The 27,922-nt window shown below is 37.2% G+C and overlaps 1 protein-coding gene across 2 annotated transcripts in view; it reads right to left on the reverse strand.

The window, feature by feature from the left end:
• ANAPC10 (anaphase promoting complex subunit 10) overlaps nt 1-27,922 on the reverse strand; it is a 109,421-nt gene that overhangs the window by 50,397 nt on the left and 31,102 nt on the right. For both annotated transcript variants that reach the window (XM_059373190.1, XM_059373179.1), the window contains exon 4: nt 1,039-1,159. In XM_059373190.1, coding sequence (XP_059229173.1) covers nt 1,039-1,159 — 121 coding nt within the window. The remainder of the gene's footprint in view (nt 1-1,038; nt 1,160-27,922) is intronic.

Here is a 27,922-nt window from a genome sequence, read left to right on the forward strand (position 1 = left end):
CTTTCTGACAAGAAAAGATGCAAAGGGCCAGAACTTTTCAAGTACAAAGTTCAAACTCACTGAAAGTATCTCTGAAACGTAAGTATTTTAGCACTAGTAACAGTCAGGTCACAAAAGCATTATCCTGATAGCTTCGAAAAGTTATAAAGCAGATAAATAAATTGGGGTATATTCAAACAATTCCTGAGTATAACTCAGGAATATAGAAAAATGAAGTACTGCTATACACACAACAACATGGATGGACTGTCAAAAAATTAGGCTGAGTGAAAAAAGCTTCACAATAAGTTATACCATCTGTGATTCCATTTATATGACATGCTAGAACAAAGTAAAATGATCTATATAATAAATGAATGAATAAGCAAACAAAAAAATTAGAACAACACTTACCTCTGAGAGTAGGATAGAGAAGGAGATTGGTTGGGAAGAGATATGAGGAAATTTAATGGGGTAGTGAAAATGTTCTATATGTTAATAGGAGTCAGGGTTACAGGTATGTTTTTACATTTGTGAAAACTCACAAATAAATATATTTAAGATATGCGGAAACTGCATATAAATTGTAAAAAAATGAACCTGAAGCAAAACTCTGGTTATCATATATTACACTGAGGTATTTGGGGTGATAAGTACAAATATCTGCAAGTTATTTTGAAATGCATATAAAAATTAGATGAATTGATGGACAGTTAATAATAAAACAAATATAGCAAAACACTGATAATTATAGATTCTAGGAGGTGAGTATACTGCGGTTTACTATACAATTCAGCTTTTCTATACATCTGAAAATTTCTGTAATAAAACACTAGGAAAAAACGAAGATGACAAATGAATCAAAAAAAATTTTAAATATAAAAAATTAAAAATGCTTTCTTAAATATTAACAATATTCCTTTTATGTATTAACATTTATTTTTTTTGTATTAACATTTAAATCGGTCTAATCTAATGTCAAATGTAACTATTTTCTAATAGTTCTCCTGTGAGCAAGAGTCACAGGAGAACATATCTTTTAAAATGTGAAAAACATACCCGAATTTCTTGAAGATTGTGAAAATTATTTCCTACTCTGACTGAGATCTTGCTTGGAGTATAGCTTTCATCAGATTTGTAGTCTGCATAAATACATAATGTCTTCACCGTTGTTTTTCTTCTAAAAGCAATAAAATAAAAACATGCTCCTTATCATGTGGAAAGATTATATCCAAGAATCTTCTGATCATAGTTTGCTAAAATGAGTACTTCAATTAACAGTTCCCAATTCCTTTCATTTTAACAATGATGAAAATGAAGAAGTAAAAATACGATACACATTTATATAGGCATCTCTTATCTAGAACATGGTTAAGAACCAGATGTGAGCAAATTAAAAACATTTAAACCAAACTAGGTATCTTAAAGTGCAAATAAGCATTAAGAATTTCAATTCTCTTCATTTGTATTTTAGACAAATTATTCTAACAAGCTTGGTTTTCTTTACTAATTTCTTTCCTATGTCAATACTTGAAAATAACTAGCTAAGTAAGAAATTAAGTCCAGCAAAAACAATATCACTTATAATATAATTTTATAATATGTAAATATATATTATAGAATATATAATAGTATAATTTTAAAATATCTCAAGAAATAAAGTTCTACTGTTTTCAAAATATACATACCTTTGGAACATAAGCAAGACTATATAACACAAAATTAATCTCAGAAAAAAATCCAAGTGGCCAAAAAACATGAAAATTATTTAATCTCTAATAATCAAAGAAATAGGAATTAATCATTCAGACATTAGTTTTGTTATCACACTGAAAAATATTAAAATGACTGATAATACCCAAATTTGATTAGAAAAAGGCACTTTCATAATCAGTTAGTAGGTATACAACCTTTGATACATGAATTAAACTCTATGAATACATCAGAAAACCAAAATAACACAACTACTCAAAAATGGATGCAGAAGAATGTTTACCATCCTGGGGTTAAATTACTAAAAAATTATAAGCAACCTAAGTATCCACACCTCAATAGGGAATTAGCTAAGTAAATTATATTCATTCTATGAAATCCTATACAACTATTTAAAACAATCTAACACATTATATAGGTTAGGGAAAAAAGGAGATTACAAAACAGTATACATAGAAGGACTACATTCTGGAGAAAACAAAAAAAAAACTCGAATAGCATATAAATCTCTATATATGTATAGGTATATATGTTTTATATATGTATTTATATAAATACAATATAGATAGATGTAGATAGAATCATATAAAAAATTAAAAGTGACTAGTTTGGTGGAGTAGAACTATGGGAGAGCTCTTTTTTCTTCTTTATGATTTATATATTTTCTGAATAATTTTTTTTACACTGAGCATGTGCTATTTGGGCCATTAGGAAAAAAAAAAAACACCAATTTTAAACATCAACCAAAAAACCAATAAGAAGTCTATTTCAATGTGCTTTAAAAGTTAAGTTCTGGTATAAAATGGCACTAACTTAATAACAATGAGCTCCTTGAACAGAAGTAGTCTGTGTCAAAAGTCAACCTATAAAAACAGCAGGGGATCTGTGGCTCTTAGTGAGGGGACCAAACTTCTATAACCCAAGCTATTCATCAGAAAGGAATGGGGAAAGTTAAGGACTTTTCCTCAAATAATAAGGAATCAAGATCAAGATATAAAACACTAAATACCCAGGAACTGCTGACAGGATAAATACCATTACTAGGTTTTCAGAAGGGGCCAGCAATATCAAATTGACATATTTTCTTTCTTGCGGGCCAGGAAGGAGACATGAGAGGAAGCAAAGAAAGAAGGGAAAATTTTGAAGGGCATCCAAAAGATCTTTTTCCCTGATGAGCCAGAAGCAGACTGTGAAAGGTTTTTCTTATTGTGGAAAGATCAAAGATCATGAAGATTACCCTTGAGGACTTTTGCTTTTCCTTTTTTAACAAAAACAGATCTAAAGGGCCAAGCTGTTTGCTCAGAATAATTTTATCTCCAAGTTATGAAATTCAAGAGCACTTAAATCACTGGAACCTGCAAGACAATCAGGGTAAGGTGAGAAAGGCCAAGAAGGCAACAACAATAATGACTATAAAAACAACAGCAACAAAAGAAAAGAGCAAGTGGATACTCTGGCCCAGAAGTAAGGCTTCTATTTACTCCTCTACCTTGGATATAGACGCTATTATCAACTTCATTTTATTGATTTAAACAAGAAAAACAGTAACACCCAGGTTAATACTAACTGGCTTAAGGTAAAAGCTAGGAGATAGGCACAGTTGAAGTTGAAACATGTTGACTGTCCATCTGCCTCACATGATCTTAACCACTCTCGCATTCCTATTAATTAATTGTACTTATTCAACAGTCACTGATACCAGTTTACAGTAATATGGCAGTATCTGAATTTCAGCTGCCATAAGTTCTTAAAACCCATGTATTCCCGGAAAGCGTAATGTATAATTTGCTTTACATTTGTAAAGGGAACTATAACCTCAATGAAAGTTTAAACACTGTTATTCTAAATTGTTTATCAATTTTAAAATTGTTTACCAATTTTATCTCACGGTGAAATAAAAAAAATAATAGTCATAGAAACCAAGCTACGTGTCAAATAGCAACACATGTGGGAAGATTAAATGCACAGGTTCCTGAGACATCGTGGTGGCTACTCGAATTGCTCAAATCATCATTATAATAATAAGCATCATACTGTATGCTTCCTCAATGCCAAGCACCACGCTAAACGCTTAGGATAAAGTACTGTAGGAAGGGAGAACAGAGAGGGTAACACTTCCCCATTTCTGATGCCATATGTAACACTCTCAGCCTCTCTAGTCCTCACCCACCCCTCCCTTTCTGCTGAGAAACAGCTGCTGGCAGAACACACGACTTTGTTTCTTCATGCCACAAAGTTAATAGAGGCAGGCTCTACCTGGCCAGCACTTTCATGACTAGATGGACAAGTCTGTTTAATGCTAGGGTTTAATATTAGGAAACACACTTAACTGCAAATATAATCCCCTTTCTCAAGAATCAGCTTTGTCAGTTCTAAAAGAATATCTTGGACTCCACCCACTAACTCCTAGATAATTTCTCAATTCATTGGGAACCCATAAAATTGAAAGAGACGACATTAGTGACAGATGCTCCTGGATGCCAACCTAACAGCCCCTTTTCCCTTCCTTCTTCATAGCCTCCTGCTAAAAGACTATATTCCCCAGCTTCCTTTAAAGCTAGATACAACCATATGACTAAGTTATGGCCAGTAAGATTTGAATCAAATGACTATATTTTATAAGGTTTCTTTAAAGGAAGAAATGTCCCCTTTTTCCTTCCCCACCTACTTCTTCCTGCTGCCTGGCACATGGACATGATGAGTAACATTCCAGCAATCACTTATGAGGTGAACTTGAGGATAGAACTCTTAAGCTAAGAATGGTAGGATGGAAAGAGAAGTAATCTGGGTCCACAATACATACACTATGGGCTGTCATACCACTTCTAAACTGCCAGGTTCTTCTTATTGAAGAGAAAGAGAAAATAAATTTCCACTTGTTTAAAGCACTGTTATTAGAAGCTCTATTACCAAAAACAAAAACAAAAACAAAACAAAACAAAACAAAAACCCCAGCAGCAGCAGCAGCTGTGTTACTAAACGTTCTTATTTCTATTTAATACAGCATTATCATGCCCACATTACAGATAAGGAAATAGAGGCTCAGATTCAGGGTAAGCAAACAGTCTCACTGACACATCTAGTAAAGCACAGACTCAGAATTTGAATCTATGTCTGTATGACTACTGTATATAAGAGTAGTTACTAACTCCTGAGGGACAAGACTTAAAACTAAAAACCAAAATAGTTATAATATTCTGTTTATCATTCCCAGTTAACATTCTAGATACATTAAAACTAAGAAACTGAGACATAAAGCGCCCACATACTTGCCTAATACAAAAGGCAAACAAATGGTTTACATATATAATAAGTGACTACATTCCCCTGTGTTCCTCATACCATAGTGGAAAATGTCCCCTTTGTGTAAAAGTTATTTTTTTACCAATATAAACAGAATACTAAAAGGAAAGCTTTTACTGAAGGTTAAGACAACAAATATCATGTTTTAATAGGAACATAAGACCTCAGTGTGATTGAGATATGATTCAGATATGATTCAACAGATATGATTAAAAACAAAACCCAAGCGGTCAGGGATGTCTCCACATGAAGAAATAACTGTTACAGGACTTAGCCCTACCCCCAACATAAACAACTAAATGCAACCACAAATGAAAGGACTATCTCCAGACACTAAACAATAGGCAGCATTAAGAATCCCGAGAGAATGGATATGAATGAGGTGAGCACTATGTACAACTGTGCTTTCTGACTGAAGGCAATTTCTAGACTGCAATGCAGGGAGGGCACAGTCTAATAGAATCTTTCAGTCTCATTAAGTTGAGGAAGGAGCTATCCTACAGAAAAACTCCATAAGTCTGCATGGAGTATTCTGCACATGCATAGGGTGAAACTCTACAAAGACAAGCAAAGAACAGCATTGCTGGGAAAGAAACATTACAGGAAAACAGCTAACAATTCCCAGAGGTCACAAAGGGTAGGGAATCACTGGAGTTCCCAAAAACCAAAGTGGAGAGTATGAATACCTCTTCAAATATCTAGCATATTCGTTTGAAACCCCAGAAGGGTCAAGCCCTAGCATACCTCAGGTTAATCTTGCCCAAGGTAAGTGATCTTGAAGTGTAGTCTGGGGACCTGTGGAGGACTTGGAAGACCTTTTCAGGGATCAACAAGGTCTCAACTGTTTTTCTAATAATCCCAAGATGTTACTTGCCATTTTTAGAATTATTCTCCTATGAGTACATAGTAGAGTATTTCAAATGCTATCTGAAATGGGATATTGTAAGAGATTTAACGAAAAAGCACATATGAGACTCCAGCTCTTCTCTCTTAAGCCAGACACAAAAGACATTCAGACCAAAAAAAATAAATGGATAACATTATTCTCGCTATTGTTTTCTAAGAGATAGTTATTTTTCACTAAAAAAATGTTATTCATGCAAACATATAATAGGTTAATCATTATTTAATTTTGGATGAATAAAGGCTCTAAAATACTTCAGCTACAATCTCTAATACGGTAAATACTGACAGATGCAAAAAATAAGCAAAAGAGACCCACAGAAAAGTTTGTAAAACCAAAAAACTTAAAAGAACTACTGCCCCAGAGCAGGGATCAGCAAAACAGTGCTCACAGGCCAAATGTGGCCCACCACTTACTCCAGTGAATAAAGTCTTATTTAAACAAAGAAGCACCCATTCATTTACCCACTGTCCACAGCTGCTTTGCACAGCAAATTTGAGCAGCTGCAGCAGCATACAACATGGTTTGCATGACCTAAAATATTTACTACCTATCTTACTACAAAAAAAGTTTTCTGAACCCCACCTGACAGTAAAAGGTACTGTAGTCCCACTGTAAAGAGATCAACCCTCAAAAAAGATCAAGTTGATTCTTAAGTAACTTAACAGCCTGCCAGAACAAAATCCAATTCTCTTTTAAAACAAAACAATAGATTGCACTCAACAAAATTTACTAAATCCTGCATCCAACCAAAAATTACTATAAAGAGAGCACCTGGGTGGCTCAGTTAGTTAAGTCACTGCCTTTGGCTAAGGTCATGATCCCAGAGTCCCATGAGTCCCGCATCTGGCTCCCAGCTCCACAGGGAGTCTGCTTCTCCCTCTGACCGTCTTCCCTCTCATGCTCTCTCTCACACTCTCTCTCAAATAAATAAATAAAATTTTTAAAAATTACTATAAAGAATCAGAAAAATGTAACCCATAATGAAAAAATCAGTCAATAAAGATATGGAAAAGACAGAGATGACAGAATCAAAAGATAAGAAATTAAAAGAGAAAATAAAAATACCTACAGGTATATAACGAACCATTCAAAACTTGTGACTTAAAAAAATTATTTTGTTTGTGAATCTGGAATTCAGGCAGGGCTCAGAAGGGAAGTTCTACACAGCATCAGGTGTGGCAACTTGACTTGGGAGCTAAAGGATCTGCTTCCAAGAGCTCACTAATATGGTTGGAAAGCTGGTACTGGTTATTGGCTGGGAGCTTATTAGCTAAGGCTTTGGCCTTTGGTTCATTTCCTCATGAGCTTCCCCATTTGATGTGGGTTTCTCACAGCATGGTAGAGGAGTATCAGGGAGAGAATCGCAAAAAATAGAAAACAAGGTAGAAGTTGTATACTTTCTATGACCCAGGCTTAGAAATAACAGTGTCATAATATCCATATTCTCAGGCAACAAATCCATAAGGGCCTGACCAGTTTCAAGCGAGGAGACATAGATGCCATCTCTTGATTAGGCAGTAGAGAAGTTGTAGAAGGGCATGTGCAATAGAAAATCATGTTGTGGGACACCTGGGTGGCTCAGTCAGTGAAGCATCTGTCTTTGGCTCAGGTGATGGTCCTGGGGTCCTAGAATTGAGCCCCACATCATCAGGCTCCCTGCTCAGTGGGTGTCCTGCTTCTCCCTCCCCCCCAAACCTCATGCTCTCTCTGGTGCTCTCTCATGCGTTCTCTCAAATAAATAAAATCTCTTAAAAAAAAGAAAAGAATGTGGAAAATATAGTCTGTTATAAAGATGCTCCAAGAATTAAAAGAAAACATGAGCACAATATGGAGAGATGAAAAATATTTTTTTTAAATGGAATTTGTAGACATAGAAAAAAATCTGAAATAAAAAATTCACTGGATGTAATTAACAGTTTAAATATTGCAGAAGACTGTGAACATAATGATATAACTACAGAAACTCTCCAGAATTAACGATAGAAAACAAAAACGTCTCATCCATCATTAAAATAAATAGAATGTCAGTGATCTGTGAGACAGTATAAAGCAGACAAACATGTCATTCAAGTCTCAGGAAAAAAGGGGGTTAGATAGAAAGCATTTGAAGAAATTATAGAAAAAATTTTTCAATATTCAATGAAAAGTACCCAATGATTCATGAAGGTCAATGAACTATAAGAAAGATAAACACAAAGAAATCCACATCAGGATAAGTCATAATTACACTGCTTTAAAAAAAAAATAGTGATAAAGAAAAAAAAAGTCTTAAAAGCAGCAGGCAGGGGGGATGAGGAGACACATTAAATATAGAGAAACAAAGATAAGAAAGACAACAAACTTCGTATCAGAAAAAATAATGGAACAGCGTCTTTAAAATGTTAAAGAAAACAAACAACCTACAATTAAGTATCTGGTGAAATACATTTTAAAAATAAAGACAAGGGGTTCCTGGGTGGCTCAGTGGGTTAAAGCCTCTACCTTCGGCTCAGGTCAGGATCTCAGGGTACTGATATTGAGCCCCGCCATCAGGCTCTCTGCTTGGCAGGGAGGCTGCTTCCTCCTCTCTCTCTGCCTGCCTCTCTGCCTACTTGTGATCTGTCTGTCAAATAAACAAATAAAATCTTAAAAAAAAAATAGGGAGGGAGGAGTCAAGATGGCAGAGCAGTAGCAGGCTGAGAGGACATCAGGTAGCAGGAGATCAGCTAGATAGCTTATCAAACCATTGCGAACATCTACAAATCCAACAGGAGATTAAAGAGAAGAAGAGCAACAATTCTAGAAACAGAAAATCGACCACTTTTTCAAAGGTAAAACCGGTGGAGAAGTGAATCCAAAGCAACGGGAAGATAGACTGCGGGGGGAGGGGCCAGCTCCCGGCAAGTGGCAGAGCAACGCAGCACAAAATCAGGACTTTTAAGTCTGTTCCACAGAGGGACATCACTCCAGATGCTAAACGGGGGTGAAGCCCATGCGGGATCAACGTGGCCCCAGGTCCCGCGGGGTCACAGAAGGATGGGGGGTGTCTGAGTGTCGCATAGTTCACGGGTGTTAGACCAGAGAAGCGAGCTACAGAGACAGAGCCAATAAGGAGTCTCAACTCGGGGTTACCTTGAACCGTAATCCATGGCACAGGCCACTGCTCTGTGAGTGGGGTCCCCACAAGATCGGGGAGACACCCCCTGGAGGAGCTCAGGAATTTGCAGGTTTCGGAGACTGCAGGCGGAATTGTGGGCCCACTGAGGATTGGGGCCCCAAACTCCCCTCCCAGAGATTGGGAGGTCACTATCTTTACTGCCGTACTCCAGAACTCTACAGAAAGCATTCAGGGAACAAAACCTCCCGAAAGCGAACCCAAGCAGATTACTTAGCCTGGCCCCTGGTAAGGGTGGTGCAATTCCACCTCGGGAAAAGGCACTTGAGAATCACTACAACAGGCCCCTCCCCAGAATATCAGCAAGAAATCCAGCCAACACCAAGTTCACTTATCAGGGAGAACAGTGGAATTCCAGAGGAGGAGAAAGCAAAGCATGGAATTCATGGCTTTCTCCCCATGATTTTTTAGTCTTGCAGTTAATTGATTTAAAAAAATTTTTTTTCCTTCTGCTAATTTTTTTTAACTTTTACCTTTTCCTCTTTAAACGTTTTTAAACTAGTTTATCTTAACAATACCTTTAATAAAAAAATAATTATAACCATTTCTGAACCTTCATTATTATAGTCATATTTTATCCTTCTTTGTATCTAACTTTATTTTTTGTATACACATAGGGTATTTTCCTCTAAAAAAATTTGGGGTACAACTTCTTCTAATAGGACAAAATATACCCTAAATCTAGCTCCGGGCTTGTTCTAGTCTCCACCTGAGCAAATTCTCTCCACTTTCTTTTTCTTTATTCCCCCAACCGACTTACTTTATCAACTCCTTTTTTAAAAATTAAAAAAAAATTTTTTTTTCTTTTTCATCTTTATAGGGATATTCCATCCCTTCACTGAAATTTCCCTTATATATGTTTTCATTCTTTAAAATTTTGGGAGGCAGTTTCTTCTAAGAAACCAAAATACTCACAAAATTAAGTGGGTGACCCTGTTCTAGTCACCACTCTAATATATATATATATACTTTTTTCTTTATTTGTTTTCTTTTTTTATATTCTTTTTTTTTTTCCCTGAACTTCTTTTTATCCCCTTTCTCCCACCCACAATTTGGGGACACTTCTGATTTGGTTAAAGCACATTTTCCTGGGGTCGTTTCCACACTTTCAGTATTTTATTTGCTCCTTCACATATTCTTACCTGGACAAAATGAAAAGGCAGAAAAAATCACCACAAAGAAAAAGAACTAGAAGCAGTACCAAAGGCTGGAGACCTAATCAATATGGAAATGGGTTATATGTCACATCTAGAGTTCAGAGTGACGATTCTCAAAGCTCTAGCCGGGCATGAAAAAGGCATGGAAGATATTAGAAAAACCCTCTCCGGAGAGATAAAAGCCCTTTCTGGGGAAATAAAAGAACTAAAATCTAACCAAGTTGAAATAAAACAAGCTATTAATGAGGTGCAGTCAAAAATGGAGGCTCTCACTGCTAGGAGAAATGAGGCAGAAAAAGAATTAGTGATATAGAAGACCAAAGGACAGAGAATAAAGAAGCTGAGCAAAAGAGAGACACACAAATACTGGACGATGAGGGGAGAATTTGAGAGATAAGTGATACCATAAGACGGAAAAAAATTAGAATAACTGGGATTCCAGAAGAAGAAAGAGAGAGGGGAGCAGAAGGTATATTGGAGAGAATTATTGGAGAGAATTTCCCTAATATGGCAATGGAAAAAAGCATCAAAATCCAGCAGGTGCAGAGAACCCCCCTCAAAATCAGTAAGAATAGGTCCACACCTCGTCACCTAATAGTAAAATTCACAAGTCTTAGCAACAAAAAGAAAATCCTGAAAGCAGCCTGGGAAAAGAAGTCTGTAACATACAATGGTAAAAATATTAGATTGGCAGCAGACTAATCCAGAGTCCTGCAGGCCAGAAAGACCTGGTGTGATATATTCAGAGCACTAAATAAGAAAAACATGCAGCCAAGAATATCCAGGTAGGCTATCATCGAAAATAGGAGAGATAAAACGTTCCAGGACAAACAAAAACTGAAAGAATTTGTAAACCAGCAAACCAGCTCTACAGGAAATCTTGAAAGGTGTCCTCTCAGCAAAGAGAGACTCTAAAAGTAGTAGATCAGAAGGAACAGAGACAATATACAATAACAGTCACCTTACAGGTAATACAATGGCACTAAATTAATATCTCTCAATAGTTACCCTGAATGTTAAGGGACTAAATGCCCCAATCAAAAGACACAGGGTATCAGAATGGATAAAAAAACAAAACCCATCTATATGTTGCCTACAAGAAACTCATTTTAGACCCGAAGACACCTCCAGATTTAAAGTGAGGGGGTGGAAAACGATTTACCATGCTAACGGACCTCAGAAGAAAGCTGGGGTAGCAATCCTTACATCAGATCCATTAGATTTTAAGCCAAAGACTATATTAAGAGATGAGGGTCTGTCCAACAAGAAAATCTAACAATTTTAAATATCTATGCCCTAACATGGGAGCAGCCAACTATATAAACCAATTAATAACAAAATCAAAGAAACACATCAACAATAGTACAGTAATAGTAGGGGACTTTAACACTCCCCTCACTGAAATGGACAGATCATCTAAGCAAAAGATCAACAAGGAAGTAAAGGCCTTAAATGACACACTGGACCAGATGGACGTCACAGATATATTCAGAACATTCCATCCCAAAGCAACAGAATACACATTCTTCTCTAGTGCACGTGGAACATTCTCCAGAAAAGATCACATCCTGGGTCACAAATCAGGTCTCAGCCAGTATCAAAAGACGGAGATCATTCCCTGTATATTTTCAGACCACAATGCTCTGAAGCTAGAACTCAATCACAAGAGGAAATTTGGAAAGAACCCAAATACATGGAGACTAAACAGCATCCTTCTAAAGAATGAATGGGTCAACCAGGAAATTAAAGAAGAATTGAAAAAAATTCATGGAAACAAATGATAATGAAAACACAGTGGTTCAAAATCTGTGGGACACAGCAAAGGCAGTCCTGAGAGGAAAATATATAGCAATACAAGCCTTTCTCAAGAAACAAGAAAGGTCTCAAGTACACAACCTAAGCCTACACCTAAAGGAGCTGGAGAAAGAACAAAGAAAGCCGAAACCCAGCAGGAGAAGAGAAATCATAAAGGTCAGAGCAGAAATCAATGAAATAGAAACCAAGAAAACAATAGAACAAATCAACGAAACTAGGAGCTGGTTCTTTGAAAGAATTAATAAGATTGATAAACCCCTGGCCAGACTTCTCAAAAAGAAAAGAGAAGGACCCAAATAAATAAAATCATAAATGAAGGGGGAGAGATCACAACCGGCACCAAAGAAATACAGACCATTATAAGAACATACTATGAGCAACTCTACGCCAACAAATTTGACAATCTGGAAGAAATGGGTGCATTCCTAGAGACATATAAACTACCAAAACTGAAGTGGGAAGAAATAGAAAGCCTGAACAGACCCATAACCAGTAAGGACATTGAAACAGTCATCAAAAATCTCCAAACAAACAAAAGCCCAGGGCCAGACGGCTTCCCGGGGGAATTCTACCAAACGTTTAAAGAAGAACTAATTCCTATTCTCCTGAAACTGTTCCAAAAAATAGAAATGGAAGGAATGGAAGGAAAACTTCCAAGCTCATTTTATGAGGCCAGCATCACCTTGATCCCCAAACCAGACAAGGATCCCATCAAAAAAGAGAACTACAGACCAATATCCTTGATGAACACAGATGCGAAAATTCTCACCAAAATACTAGCCAATAGGATTCAGCAGTACATTTAGAGGGTTATTCACCACGACCAAGTGGGATTTATTCCAGGGCTGCAAGGTTGGTTCAACATCCACAAATCAATCAATGTGATACAACACATTAATAAAAGAAAGAACAAGAACCATATGATACTATCAATAGATGCTGAAAAAGCATTTGACAAAGTACAGCATCCCTTCCTGACCAAAACTCTTCAAAGTGCAGGGATAGAGGGCACATACCTCAATATCATCAAAGCCATCTATGAAAAAAACCACCGCAAATATCATTCTCAATGGAGAAAAACTGAAAGCTTTTCCGCTAAGGTCAGGAACACCACAGGGATGTCCATTATCGCCACTGCTATTCAACATAGTACTAGAAGTCCTAGCCTCAGCAATCAGACAACAAAAGGAAATCAAAGGCATCCAAATTGGCAAAGAAGAAGTCAATCTATCACTCTTTGCAGATGATATGACACTCTATGTGGAAAACCCAAAAGGCTCCACTCCCAAACTGCTAGAACTTGTACAGGAATACAGTAAAGTGTCAGGATATAAAATCAATGCACAGAAATCAGTTGCATTTCTCTACACCAACAACAAGACAGAAGAAAGAGAAATTAAGGAGTCAATCCCATTTACAATTGCATCCAAAACTGTAAGATACCTAGGAATAAACCTAACCAAAGAGGCTAAGAATCTATACTCAGAAAACTATAAAGTACTCATGAAAGAAACTGAGGAAGACACAAAGAAATGGAAAAATGTTCCATGCTCCTGGAGTGGAAGAAAAAATATTGTGAAAATGTCTGTGCTACCTAAAGCAATCTACACATTTAATGCAATTCCTATCAAAATACCATCCTTTTTTTTTTTTTTTTCCAAAGAAATGGAACAAATAATCCTAAAATTTATATGGAACCAGAAATGACCTTGAATAGCCAAAGGAATATTGAAAAAGAAAGCCAAAGTTGGTGGCATCACAATTCCAGACTTCAAGCTCTATTACAAAGCTGTCATTATCAAGACAGTATGGTACTGACACAAAAACAGACACATACATCAATAAACAGAATAGAGAGCCCAGAAATAGACCCTCAACTCTATGGTCAACTAATCTTCGACAAAGCAGGAAAGAATGTTCAATGGAAAAAGGCAGCCTCTTCAGTAAATGGTGTTGGGAAAATTGGACAGCCACATACAGAAAAATGAAACTGGATCATTTCCTTAAGCCACACACGAAAATAGACTCAAAATGGATGAAGGACCTCAATGTGAGAAAGGAATCCATCAAAATCCTTGAGGAGAACATAGGCAGCAACCTCTGACTTCAGTCACAGCAATTTCTTCCTAGGGACATCGCCAAAGGCAAGGGAAACAAGGGCAAAAATGAACTATTGGGATTTCAAGATCAAAAGCTTTCGCACAGCAAAGGAAACAGTTAACAAAACCAAAAGACAACTGACAGAATGGGAGAAGATATTTGCAAACGACATATCAGATAAAGGGCTAGTGTCCAAAATCTATACAGAGCTTAGCAAACTCAACACCCAAAGAACAAATAATCCAATCAAGAAATGGGCAGAGGGGGGCGCCTGGGTGGCTTAGTGGATTAAGCCGCTGCCTTCGGCTCAGGTCACCATCTCAGTGTCCTGGGATCAAGCCCCGCATCGGGCTCTCTGCTCGGAAGGGAGTCCGCTTCCCCCTCTGTCTCTGCCTGCCTCTCTGCCTACTTGTGATCTCTCTCTCTGTCAAATAAAATAAATAAAATCTTTAAAAAAAAAAAAAAAGAAAGAAAAATTAAAAAAAAAGAAATGGGCAGAGGACATGAACAGACATTTCTGCAAAGAAGACATCCAGATGGCCAACAGACACATGAAAAAATGTTCCACATCACTCAGCATCAGAGAAATACAAATCAAAACCACAATGAGATACCACCTCACACATTCAGTCAGAATGGCTAAAATTAACAAGTCAGGAAATGACAGATGCTGGCAAGGATGTTGAGAAAGGGGAACCCTCCTACACTGTTGGTGGGAATGCAAGCTGGTGCAACCTCTCTGGAAAACAGCATGGAGGTTCCTCAAAAAGTTGGAAATAGAGCTATCCTATGACCCAGCAATTGCAATACTGGGTATTTACCCTAAAAAGATACAAAAGTGATCCGAAGGGGCATGTGCACCCGAATGTTTATAGCAGCAATGTCCATAATAGTTAGACTATGGAAAGAACCTAGATGTCCATCAACAGATGAATGGATAAAGAAGATGTGGTGTATATATATATACAATGGAATACTACGCAGCCATCCAAAGAAATGAAATCTTGCCATTTGCGACGACATGGATGAACTAGAGGGTATCATGCTTATTAGCAAAATAAGTCAATCGGAGAACGACAACTATCATATGATCTCCCTGATATGAGGAAGTGGAGATGGAACGTGGGGGATTTGGGGGGTAGGGAAAGAATAAATGAAACAAGATGGGATCGGGAGGGAGACAAACCATAAGGGACTCTTAATCTCACAAAATAAACTGAGGGTTTCTGAGAGGAGGGGGGTTGGGAGAGGGTGGTAGGGTTATGGACATTGGGCAGGGTATGTGCTATGGTGAGTGTTGTGAAGTGTGTAAACCTGGCGATTCATAGACCTGTGCCCCTGGGGCTAATAATACATTATATGTTTATATAAAAATTTTTTAAAAATTAAAAATAAATAAAAAATATAAAATACAAAAATAAAGACAAAATAGGGGCGCCTGGGTAGCACTCTTCATCTCTTTCGCACTTCCCCCAAAATAAGAAATAAATGTATAAAATAAAGACAAACAGAGACATTTTCAAACAAGCAAAAGCTGTGAGAATTGATCGCCAACAAATGTGCACAATGAGTAATGTTAAAGAAATTTCTTCAGAAGGAAGGAAAATACCAAATAGAAATGTGAATCTATGAAAAGTAATAAAGAGTACTGAAAATAATAAACATGTAAGTGAATAGAAAACATTTGTCACATTTAATAATTTTTATAAAGGCACGTCTGGGCGGCTCAGTCAATTAAGCTCTGCTTTAGGCTCAGGTCATTATCCCAAGGTCCTGGGGTAAGTCCAGCACTGGGCTCCTTGCTCAGTGGGGAGCCCGCTTCTCTCTCTACCTGCCACCACCCGTTTGTGTGCGTGCTCTTTCTGATAAATAAATATTTTAAAATATAAAAATAAAAAATAAAAAAATTTTCTAAAGATAACTATTTAGGGGCGCCTGGGTGACTCAGTGGGTTAAGGCCTCTGCTTTCGGCTCAGGTCATGATCCCAGGGTCCTGGGATTGAGCCCTGCATCAGGCTCTCTGCTCAGCAGGGAGCCTGCTTTCCTTCCTCTCTCTCTGCCTGCCTCTCTGCCTACTTGTGATCTCTGTCTGTCAAATAAATAAATAAAAAAAAATTTAAAGATAACTATTTCAAGCAGTATGTTATGGGCTTTATAAGAAATGGAGAAATAAAAGTACATACAACAGCAGCATAAAGTAAAATGGAGAAATGAGAGTAAAGAGTTTAAGACTCTGATATTGTATGTGAAATGTTACATTATTTGAAGGTAGACTGTGATACTTTAAAGATGCATATTGTAACTTGTAGAACCACTGACATTTTAAAACAACATTAAATAAAATAAAGACCTGTACTTAGTAAGCTAATAGTAAAGAGCAATGAAATTGATATCAACAATAGCCAAATTATGGAAAGAGCCCCAAATGTCCATCAACTGATAAATGGATAGAGAAAATTTGGCACACAGAAAACTTCCAAACACATTCTACTAGGTGAGCATTACCATGATCCCCAAACCAGACAAAGACCTACCAAAAAGGAGAATTACAGATGAATAACCCTGATGAACATGGATGTAAAACTTCTCCCCAAGATACTAGCTAATAGCATTCAATAGTACATCAAAGGATGATTCACCATGACCAAGTGGAATTGATTCCTGGGATGCAAGGGTAGTTCAACAACTGCAAATCAATGTGATACAGTACATTAATAAAAGGACGGACAAGAACGTACGATCCTCACAACAGATGCAAAGAAGTATTTCACAAATACAGCATCCTTCCTTGATTAAAACTCTCTGCAGCATAGGGATAGAGGGAACATTTCTCAATATCATAAAAGCCATATATGAAAAACTAGCTATGGACCAAGACAGAACTGGCAACTTTAAGTTTTCCTTCTCCATTCCCATCCTAGCCAGCCTGGAGAGTTCAGAATTAGTTAAAAATATGGAAGAAGACAAAATAAAACCTAGGTATGGAAAGAGAAGCAAACCACATCTTATCATTCCATTTACAACAGACTGAAGCTTAAGGAGAGGAACAACCCTTAAAAGAAACAAGCAAGTCTGGGGCTTTCACTATTAGCTAGGAATACTAGCTTATTTCATTACAGCTAGGATGAATGTTTTAATTTCTAGTCTGTTTTGCTATTTGAAATTAACAGAACTGTATATATTACCTAAAAACGTCATATCTATTTTCTACAAAATTCTCATCCAGGGCAAAGAAAGAACTTGCCCCTAATAAAAAGAACAATGAGGTATAAAAGTAAATGGAACTTTGTTATTATATACTTCAAGTCCATCTTGGCACAGGTCAATAATACATACCAATTATTCCTAAAATTTACATGCTTAACTAGCCAAGAAACTGCTACAAAAATTACAAGTTGCTTATTTTCTCTGTGAAGGGAAGAGCATTCTATTCTGTTTCATCTTAACAAAACACAGCTGACCCATTAACAACATGAGTTTAAACTGTGCAGGTCCACTCATTCTCAGATTTTTTTCAGTAAATACAGTATAGCACTATAAATGTATTTTCTCTTCCTTATGATTTTCTTAATAACATTTTCTTTTATCTAGTCTACTTAATTGTAAGAATACAGTGTACAACACACATAATAATATGTTTAGTCATCTATACTATCGGTAAGGATTCCAGTCAACAGTAGAGTAGTAATAAGTTTTGAAGGATTGAAAAGTTACAGGTGGATTTTTAACTTTGCGGGGGAGCCCTTAAGCCCTTGTGTTGTTCAAGGGTCAACTGCATAAGTCCACACTGAACCTTTTCAAGCTTATTTGTAATCTAATCTTTTTTCAATACACAAAGTCCTTTCTTTAGTACATAATGTACTCATGAACATACATATGGAAAGCAAATGGAAAAAAGTTGAACACAGGGCTTACATAATGGCAGTATGTGAAAGTCAGTTCCTAAGAGCCAAAAAAAATTATCTAATCCTAAATTACATCACATGTTTTAGTCATAATCTTTGACAATAATTTCCTAACATCTCCTTTAATTTTTTTTCATTCATAATTCAATGTGTAGTTGACTGGTGAAGTCCAATAAATGTCTGGTTGAGGTTAATAATTTCTAATGTACTTGCAATTGTCTTAAATTATTGATAAGCTTAGTACCTATTATTGTTTTTTTAATTTTTTTTTTAAATTTCTTATCAGCACAACAGTATTCATTGTTTTTGCACCACACCCAGTACTCCATGCAATACGTACCCTCCCCAATACCAACCACCTGGTTCCCCTAACCTCCCAGTGCCCACCCCTTTAAAACCCCCAGGTTATTTTTCAGAGTCCATAGTCTCTCATGGTTCACCTCCCCTTCCAATTTCCCTCAACTCCCTTCTCCTCTCTATCTCCCCATGTCCTCCATGTTATTTGTTATGCTCCACAAATAAGTGAAACCATGATAATTGACTCTCACTGCTTGACTTATTTCACTCAGCATAATCTCTTCCAGTCCCGTCCATGTTATTACAAACGTTGGGTATTCATCCTTTCTGATGGAGGCATATACTCCATGGTGTATATGGACCACATCTTCCTTATCCATTCATCCATTGAAGGGCATCTTGATTCTTTCCACAGTTTGGCGACCGTGGCCATTGCTGCTATAAACATTGGGGTACAGATGGCCCTGTATCTTTGGGGTAAATACCCAGGAGTGCAATGGCAGGGTCATAGGGAAGCTCTATTTTTAATTTCTTAAGGAATCTCCACACTGTTCTCCAAAGTGCTGCACCAACTTGCATTGCCACCAAGTGTAAGAGGGTTCCCCTTTCACCACATCCTCTCCAACACATGTTGTTTCCTGTCTTGCTAATTTTGGCTATTCTAACTGGTGTAAGGTGATATCTCAATGTGGTTTTAATTTGAATCTCCCTGATGGCTAGTGATGATGAATATTTTTTCATGTGTCTGATAGCCATTTGTATGTCTTCATTGGAGAAGTGTCTGTTCATATCTTCTGCCCATTTTTTGATATGATTGTCTGTTCTGTGTGTGTTGAGTTTGAGGAGTTCTTTATAGATCCTGGATATCAACCTTTTGTCTCTGCTGCCATTTGCAAGTATCTTCTCCCATTCCGTGGGTTGTCCCATTGTTTTGTTGACTGTTTCCTTTGCTGTGCAGAAGCTTTTGATCTTGATGAAGTCCCAAAAGTTCATTTTCGCTTTTGTTTCCTTAGCCTTTGGAGGCATATCTTGAAAGAAGTTGCTGTGGCTGATATCGAAAAGGTTACTGCCTATGTTCTCCTCTAGAATTCTAATGGATTCCTGTCTCATGTTGAGGTCTTTTATCCATTTCGAGTTTGATACCTGGGTATAAACCTAACCAAAGAGGTAAAGTTCTGTACTCATGAAAGAACATGAGAACACTCATGAAAGAAATTGAAGAAGACACAAAAAGATGGAAGACCATTCCAGGCTCTTGGATAGGAAGAATAAACATTGTTAAAATGTCTATACTGCCTAGAGCAATCTATACCTTTAATACCATTCTGATCAAAACTCCACTGGCATTTTTCAAAGAGCTGGAACAAATAATCCTAAAATTTGTATGGAATCAGAAGAGACCCAGAATTTCTGAGGAAATGTTGAAAAAGAAAAACAAAACTGGGAGCATCACGTTACCTGATTTCAAGCTTTACTACAAAACCATGATCACCAAGACAGCATGGTACTGGCATTAAAACAGACACATAGATCAGTGGAACAGAGTAGAGAGCCCAGATATGGACCCTCAATAATCTTCGACAAAACAGGTAAAAATATACAGTGGGAAAAAAACAGTCTCTTCAATAAATGGTGCTGGGAAAACTAGACAGCTATATGTAGAAGAATGAAACTCGACCATTCTCTTACACCGTACACAAAGATAAACTCAAAATGGATAAAAGACCGATTATTGTTTTAATGGCATCAGCACTTTGATTTTTCCATTTACTCTACTTTTGGAAATACTATTGTAGGAAGAAGGAAGAAATACTATTGTATTCAATAACTGTACAAATTTTTTTTTTTTAAATTTTCTTTATTTGACAGAGAGAGAGACCACAAGTAGGCAGAGCAGCAGGCAGAGAGAGAGGGGGAAGCAGGCTCTCTGCCGAGTAGAGAGCAGGATGCAGGGCTCAATCCCAGGGCCCTGAGATCATGACCTGAGCCAAAGGCAGAGGTTTAACCCACTGAGCCACCAATGTGCCGCCATACAAATGCCTTTTTTTTTTTGCCCCTTAACCTTTTATTTTACTGCCAGTATACTTAACATACAGTGTTATATTGGTTTTGGGTGTACAACGCAGTGATTCAAAAATTCTTTACATTAAGCAGTGCTCATGATGATAAATGTACTTACTCTTTAATCCCCATCACCTATTTCATGCACCCACCCCCACTTTCCCTCCAATAACCATCAGTTTGTTCTCTGCCTTTTTTTTTTTAAGATTTTATTTATCCATCTGACAGAAAGAGAGAGAGTGGGACAGAGGTTCCCCACCGAGCAGAGAGCCCAACACAGGGCTCCATCCCAGGACCCCAAGACCACAACCCAAGCCGAAGGCAGAGGCCCAACCTACTGAGCCACCCAGGCACCCCTGCCCCTGTACAAATGCTTTTTATCTTTTTTTTTTTAAGATCTTATTTATTTATTTGACAGACAAAGATCACAAGTAGGCAGAGAGGCAGGCAGAGAGAGGAGGAAACTGGTTCCCTGCTGAACAGAGAGCCCCATGTGGGGCTCGATCTCAGGACCTATGTAGAAATGCTTTTTAACAAAGATGTCTAAGCCCTGAAACTAGGGCGCTGCCATGAGCTAGGTTCTGTGTTCACCTGTTAATGGGTATGGTTTACAAACCTAAACTAATCAACAGAGATGATGGAGCAAAAAGTACAGACTTTATAAAACTTTCTAAAACATAAAAGTTATGAACAGTCAGCAATATGGGGAATGAGGAAACTAATTTGCATGATTTGACTTAACCAATTTATAGCCATACATGTGTTGATATATATGTGTGTGAATGGTATTATTAAATTTATAAAGCTTTTTTTGTTTAGTATTTTAAATAATAATGAAATTTATGACTATCAATGTTCATCTTCAACTAGATTCTAAGAAATGCTGATCTTTTTTTTTAGAATTTATCATTTATCTCACTGTTAAACTATCAACCTTTCTCTTCAAAACAAAATAAGTCAGTATAACTTTCAGTATTTTACTTAACATTCTTCTGTTCTTCACTATTTCAAAAAATTTCTTCATGATGAAAATTATTATAAATGGTGTATAATTACGAGTGGCATATATTTTTTATCATCATGATAAAAATGACAAGGTCACATTAATAAAATCTGGAGAAATTTTGTGAAGGCAGACCAAACACAAGCAGAAATTTTATTTTGTTCCTGCTCGGCTTAGTATTTTAGTAGTTACCCTTTAAAACTGGTATGTACTTTAAATGTTCCATATTAAACTACACTCTAAGTTTTCTTTGACAATTTTTAATAAATTTGGAAATTCTTCCCAAGAGTATTGCCTTTACAAACAGAAAAGGCAAAACACTTCCATATTTTCCATTTAATTACAGCATTATTCACTTAAACAATATTTCATTTTCTTAGGATATATGACCTTTCCCCCTCCTTGCCTTAGCATTTTTCTCCCTAACTGCCGAGACTTTCTTTTGGGGGATGAGTCTTTCCTCTTGATTTATTTAACAGATAACAGTTTTAAATCTTATTCAAAAGATTATTTCTTTGTAAATTTCTGCATGGCTGTCAAACAGTACATTCCTCTAAAGAAAAGCAGAGAAATATGAAAGTTTTCCAAATAAAAGTGGGTGTTGAGAGGCCCGAGTGGCTCAGTGGGTTAATCATCCGACTTTAGCTCAGATCATGAACCCAGAGTCCTGGGATCGAGTTCTATGTCAGGCTCCCTGCTCAGTGGGTTGTTACTTCTCCCTCTCCCTCTGCTCCTCCCCACCCCCTGCTCATGCTCTCACTCTCTCTTGATCTCTCTCTAATAAATAAAATCTTTTAAAAAAAAATAGATGTTGAATGCATGAGCCCTACATGACACTTCAGTTGCTAGTGTGTCTATTGCTAAATTTAGAGGTATTCTAACATTCAAAGCTATTACACAAGGTAGCACAGTAAACAAATACCAAAGTAAAAAATTATGTATTTTAATTAGATATAATTTAGATATAATCAGAATATTTTAATTATATTTAATTATATTTTAATTATATTAAATATAATTATTATATTCTTAATATTTAATTAGATATAATCAGAATCAAGTGTCCATAGGGCTAAAAATGAGCTCAGAGGGTCAAATGATATAATCATCTGCATCAGGTAAATAACCAGTTTCAAAATTTTTCTAATAGGAAACTTACTACATTATCTTTGATCAGTTCTGATTTTTTAAAGTTTTTCCTATAAAGTCATGATTGGTCTCTGTGTAACTCCCATCTTTTGGACAGTCTTCCCTTATGAGGTCACACAAAAGAAGTCTAATCCTCCACAAAGTATAAAGGCCTCCAATTATGTAAAGAAAACTACCATGTCTCCCAAAGTCTTCAGCAGACTATATGTTCTCAATTTTTTTATTACATGGTTTGTTTTCAATTCCCTAATTACTCTATCCACTTTGTTCTGAGCACACTCTAGCTTTATCAGTCACAGAGAGAAAGCCAAAATGGAACATGATACACAGGAGGTCTTCCAAGGCTTTATGCTTCCATTACTGCATCCTAAGATCATATTAGTTCTTCCAGCAGCCACATCACACTGTTAACTAAGATTAAACTTACTGTCAACCAAAATTACTAAAGATCTTTTGCCTTCTTGTTTTGCTCTCCTTTGAGGATTTTTTTTGATGGGTTTTTTTAAGGATTTTTAATTTTTTTTTTTTTGAAAAGGGGGGCAGAAAGGCAGATTAAGTGTAGAATTATAGTTTACTATTATTTCATCTATTTGAAATATAATAGTTTATTATCCACTAATACAGGGACAAGTGTCCAATGTCATTTTGATTTTAAAAAACAATTTAAGAAATATAAAACTAATAAAAAGAACTTCCCCTTTCTGAATGATTTAGTCCTAAAGCTATTAGAAAGGATCTAGAAAGACAGGCACATACACAAAAATGGGCTACTGGAGCCTGTTCAAAGTAAGGAGTGCATTCACACAGGGGAGGGAAGCAAGTGTAGGACAATGTCGGAGCCCATATGGAAGTGAGCAGAACTTCTGAAGAGGAAAGCAACGAGGTTTGGGGTGTCAGAGCATGAGTGGGGTGATGAAGACATCCATACCACAAGGTGGCCCAATGTAGATATAAGAGCCTTTGTGGAGTGAGAAGACATCTACATTGTAAGGTAGCCTATAATGGAGTGTCAAGCCCAAAGGGAGATAAAAGAGGGCATTCATACCATGCAGTGAGGTTCTGGAGCCAAGAAGGGTTAGAAAAGTGGCCTAACATGCAACACCAAACCCCAAATGAGCTGAAGAGAACACCCCCACCATCCCAAAGGGAGTGACTGATGTAAGATGCCAGGGCCCAGACCAGGAAAAAAAGTTATCTGCAAATAGGAAAGTACAGACAGAGTGAAAAGACAACAGCACAGGACAGGTTGAGAGCCTAGGTGGGGTGAAGGGGCATCTTTGTTGGAGAGGCGGCAATGAGAGAAATGGAAGACTGCATACAGGTGGATTAATGAGAGAAGTAAGGAAAGATAAGAGAGAAGGAACCAGGTTCTCATTCATGAAGAAAGGGCTTAAGAATAGAAAGAGAAAAAACTAGAATAAACCCTGTTCACTCTAGATTAGAACTGGAAGTGTCGATATGAATCTATGATTTCCATATGTGTGAAGACAGAGAAATAAATACAAATGTAAATATGTTTATGTATGCATGTATGTGTTATGTACATATACCCCCTCACTGAGAAAGCTTAGAAATAGCAACATCCCAGAGCAATGGGCACACCCAATACAAGATCTGGTGCACTGGGTGTGCTTAATATACCAGACCTGGTTTTGGGGGGGTGCATATGGGGAGGAGGTGCAGAATGAGAGGGAGAGAAAATCAAGCAGACTCCCTGCTGAGCAGAGAGCACAATGTGGGGCTTGATCTCACAACCCTAAGACTACAACCTCAGCCAAAATCAAGAGTCAGAAGCTTCACCGACCAAGCCACCCAGACACCCCACAAGATCTGGTTTCTAACTACTATTGTCTACTACAATACACCTGATCTTGGGGAAATGGAGCACAGAATCTTCTGCCAGAACAAAAGAAAGTGCTTGAATAATCAAGACACTGTCAAAAGGTAATAGTCAACTGTAGGGGACTCCCACTATCTAAATCTGAGGAAATTTGAGTGCTGACACAAATGATGGCAGTAATAGATTTATGGGGCACCTGGGTGGCTCAGTTGTTAAGCATCTGCCTTTGGCTCAGGTCATGATCCCAAGGTCCTGGGACTGCGCCCCACATTGGGCTCCCTGCTCAGCAGGAAGCCTGCATCTCCCTCTCCTACCCCTCCTGCTTGTGTTCCCTCTCACACTGTGTATCTCTCTGTCAAATAAAAAAAATAAAATCTTCAAAAAAAAAATAGATTTAGAGCAGATGAATAAAACAGTAAATTCTGTGTCCATACTGATAGTAATAATTTTGATTAACACGAAAGAAACTTTTCAGTGGAGAAGTTTGGTAGATACTATCTTAATCATATAATGGAAGTAAACATCATCGGTAATGGGACAAAATGCAAATCATGTACCCCAAGTAGTAAGATGCAATAACGAGCACAGAACATCACTTCTGTGCTATTTTCCTAAAGACGCATAACCTGAAGTTACTTGTAAAGATCAAAGAAAATGAAATTAAGGGACATTCTTTAAAATAACTGGACTGTAATCTTCGAAAGTGCCGAGTCAAAGAGTGAAGAAATATTCCAGATTAAAGGAGAGTAAAGAGAAGGGACAACAAAATTCAACCTGTAATTCAACTTTACTGGCACCATTGGTAGAATAAGAATAGGGTTGTAGAATTAAATGTGTCAATGTTAATTTCCTAAGGATGTATTGTGGTTATGGAGGATAATGTCTTTCTTTGGAATGACATATAAAAGGCATTCTGGAGAACTGAGAAAAATATTGGAACTTACTCTGAAATAATTCAGGGGAAAAAAATTGTGCTACTTGCAACTTTTCTTTAAGGATGAGATTGTTCCAAAATTCTTAATCAATTTCCCTTTTCCTAAAACACTTCTTTAAAATAGTGTACCTTGGGCGCCTGGGTGGCTCAATGGGTTAAAGCCTCTGCCTTCGGCTCAGGTCATGATCTCAGGGTCCTGGGATCGAGCCCCGCATTGGGCTCTCTGCTCAGTGGGGAGCCTGCTTCCCCCTCTCTCTCTCTGTCTGTCTCTCTGCCTACTTGTGATCTCTGTCTGTCAAATAAATAAATAAAATCTTTTAAAAAAATAAAATAAAATTTTTAAAAATTAAAAAAAAATAAAATAGTGTTCCTCAAAGCCTGAGGCTTCCCTAGCCAGGGCAAGGGCTGAGTTAAGAAGGGAGGGCCTTGAGTTCCTGACTATTTTGATAAGCTTGGTTGAGAAGGAGCTGAATACTAACCATAAACTGTTTTTGAAGTCAAGACTGCTAGATCACATCCAGGCTCTATAACTGCACGGGGTGTGACCTGAATAAGTTAGCTAATTTTTCTAAGTTTTGGTTTTTTCATTGTAAAATGAAAACAAATTATAGTACCCACATCTTAGTCTTGATGACCATTTTAAAATGATACACATTAACAACTATTAAATATTAAACTTTTAATGAGATGATATAATACCTGGAACTTTTAATGCTTAATAATTTAACAGATTTTTTAAAATTATTATTTCTTCAATACACTCTCCTGTGTAAAATTGTATTTGCTAAAAAAAAAAAATCTGCTATTCTAATAATACAATTAAATTAGGACACCGATTATACCAGTTTTAAGTGATGGATAGCCTTTGTTGTCATGGAAAAGAAATTTACCCTAGGCTATATAGTATAATGGCTAAAAGCGTAGGCTCTGGGGTCAGAGTACTTGTGTTCAGTTGCAATTCTGCCACTCATTTGCTGTGTAACTTTGGCCAAGTTGATTTTTTTTTTAATTAAAAATTATTTATTTATTTATTTGACAGACAGAGATCACATGTAGGCAGAGAGGCAGGCAGAGAGAGAGGAGGAAGCAGGCTTTCCGTGGAGCAGAGAGCGCAATGCAGGGATCGATCCCAGGGAGCCGAACACAGAGGCTTTAACCCACTGAGCCACCCCTTGGGCACCGCTTGGGCAATTTACTTAATTTATCTAAGCCTGCTTCTGAGACTATAAAATAAGAATAAAAATAGCTGTAAAGGGTGGGGGGCACCTGGTTGGCTCAGTGGGTTAAGCATCTGCCTTCCGCTTCAGGTCATGATCTCAGGGTCCTGGGATCAAGCCCCACATCAGGTTCTCTGCTCAGCAGGGAACCTGCCTCCCCCCACCCCCGCCTGCCTCTCTGCCTTCTTGTGATCTGTCAAATAAATAAGTAAATTCTTAAAAAAAAAAATAGCTGTAAAGGTTAAATGAAATGAATGGGTAACACATTTTAGTAAAGCATTTGGTATTTCAGGTCTCTAAAAAATATTAGGTGCTGTTTTTATTTCTGGTGTATACATATTTAATACATAAGGACAGGAGTTGGCTTACTATAACCCATCGGGTGAACTCTGCCCACCACCTACTTTTTTAAGATAAAGTTTAATGAGAATAGCTAAATTCAGCCAGTATGCATTGCCTATGCTGCTCTCATACAATAATGGCCTGAGTAGTTGCAACAGAGACCCGATAGCCCAGAAGGCGTAAAATGCTTATTATCTGGCTTTTGCATAAGAACTTTGCTGATCTGGGGCACCTGGATGGCTCAGTCAGTTAAACATCTGCCTTCAGCTCAGATCATGATCCCAGGGTCCCTGAATCAAGCACCACAACGGACTCCCTGATCAGCTGGGAGTCTGTCTCTCCCTCTCCCGCTGTGTGATCGCTCATACCCTCTCTCTCTCTCAAATAAATAACTCAATCTTAAAAAGAAAGAAAGAAAAAGAAATTTGCTGATCTGTACCCTCAGTGAGAAAAACAAACTAAAGGGGCACCTGGCTGGCTTAATTATGCAACTTAGCATGTGACTCTTGATCTCGGGGTTGTGGTTCAAGCCCTACATTGGGTGTAGAGATTACTTTAAAATCTTTTTAAAAAGAATATAAAAAGGAAAAAAAAGAATAAACTTTTAAAAAGAATAGAAAAATTAAAAATACAATGCTATAAAATGTCAAAATAGATTATATAAATGGGGGCGCCTGGGTGGCTCAGTGGGTTAAGCCGCTGCCTTCGGCTCAGGTCATGATCTCAGAGTCCTGGGATCGAGTCCTGCATCGGGCTATCTGCTCAGCGGAGAGCCTGCTTCCCTCTCTCTCTCTGCCTGCCTCTCCATCTACTTGTGATTTCTCTCTGTCAAATAAATAAATAAAATCTTTAAAAAAAAAAAAAAAAGATTATATAAATGGGCAAAATAATCAAGTTAGCTGGTTTCCATTTATATCAATAAATTCAAAGCAATTGAAAAACACGGTCATTTTCCTTTCCCTGAGGAAGTAAGCATTTCAAAACTCAAAATATCCTTAGAGGTCCTAGGTCAAAACATTTTATTTTTCCCAAATGGAAATACAAAT

The sequence above is a fragment of the Mustela nigripes genome, chromosome 1, assembly GCF_022355385.1.
Source record: "Mustela nigripes isolate SB6536 chromosome 1, MUSNIG.SB6536, whole genome shotgun sequence".
Taxonomy (NCBI): Eukaryota; Metazoa; Chordata; class Mammalia; order Carnivora; family Mustelidae; genus Mustela; species Mustela nigripes.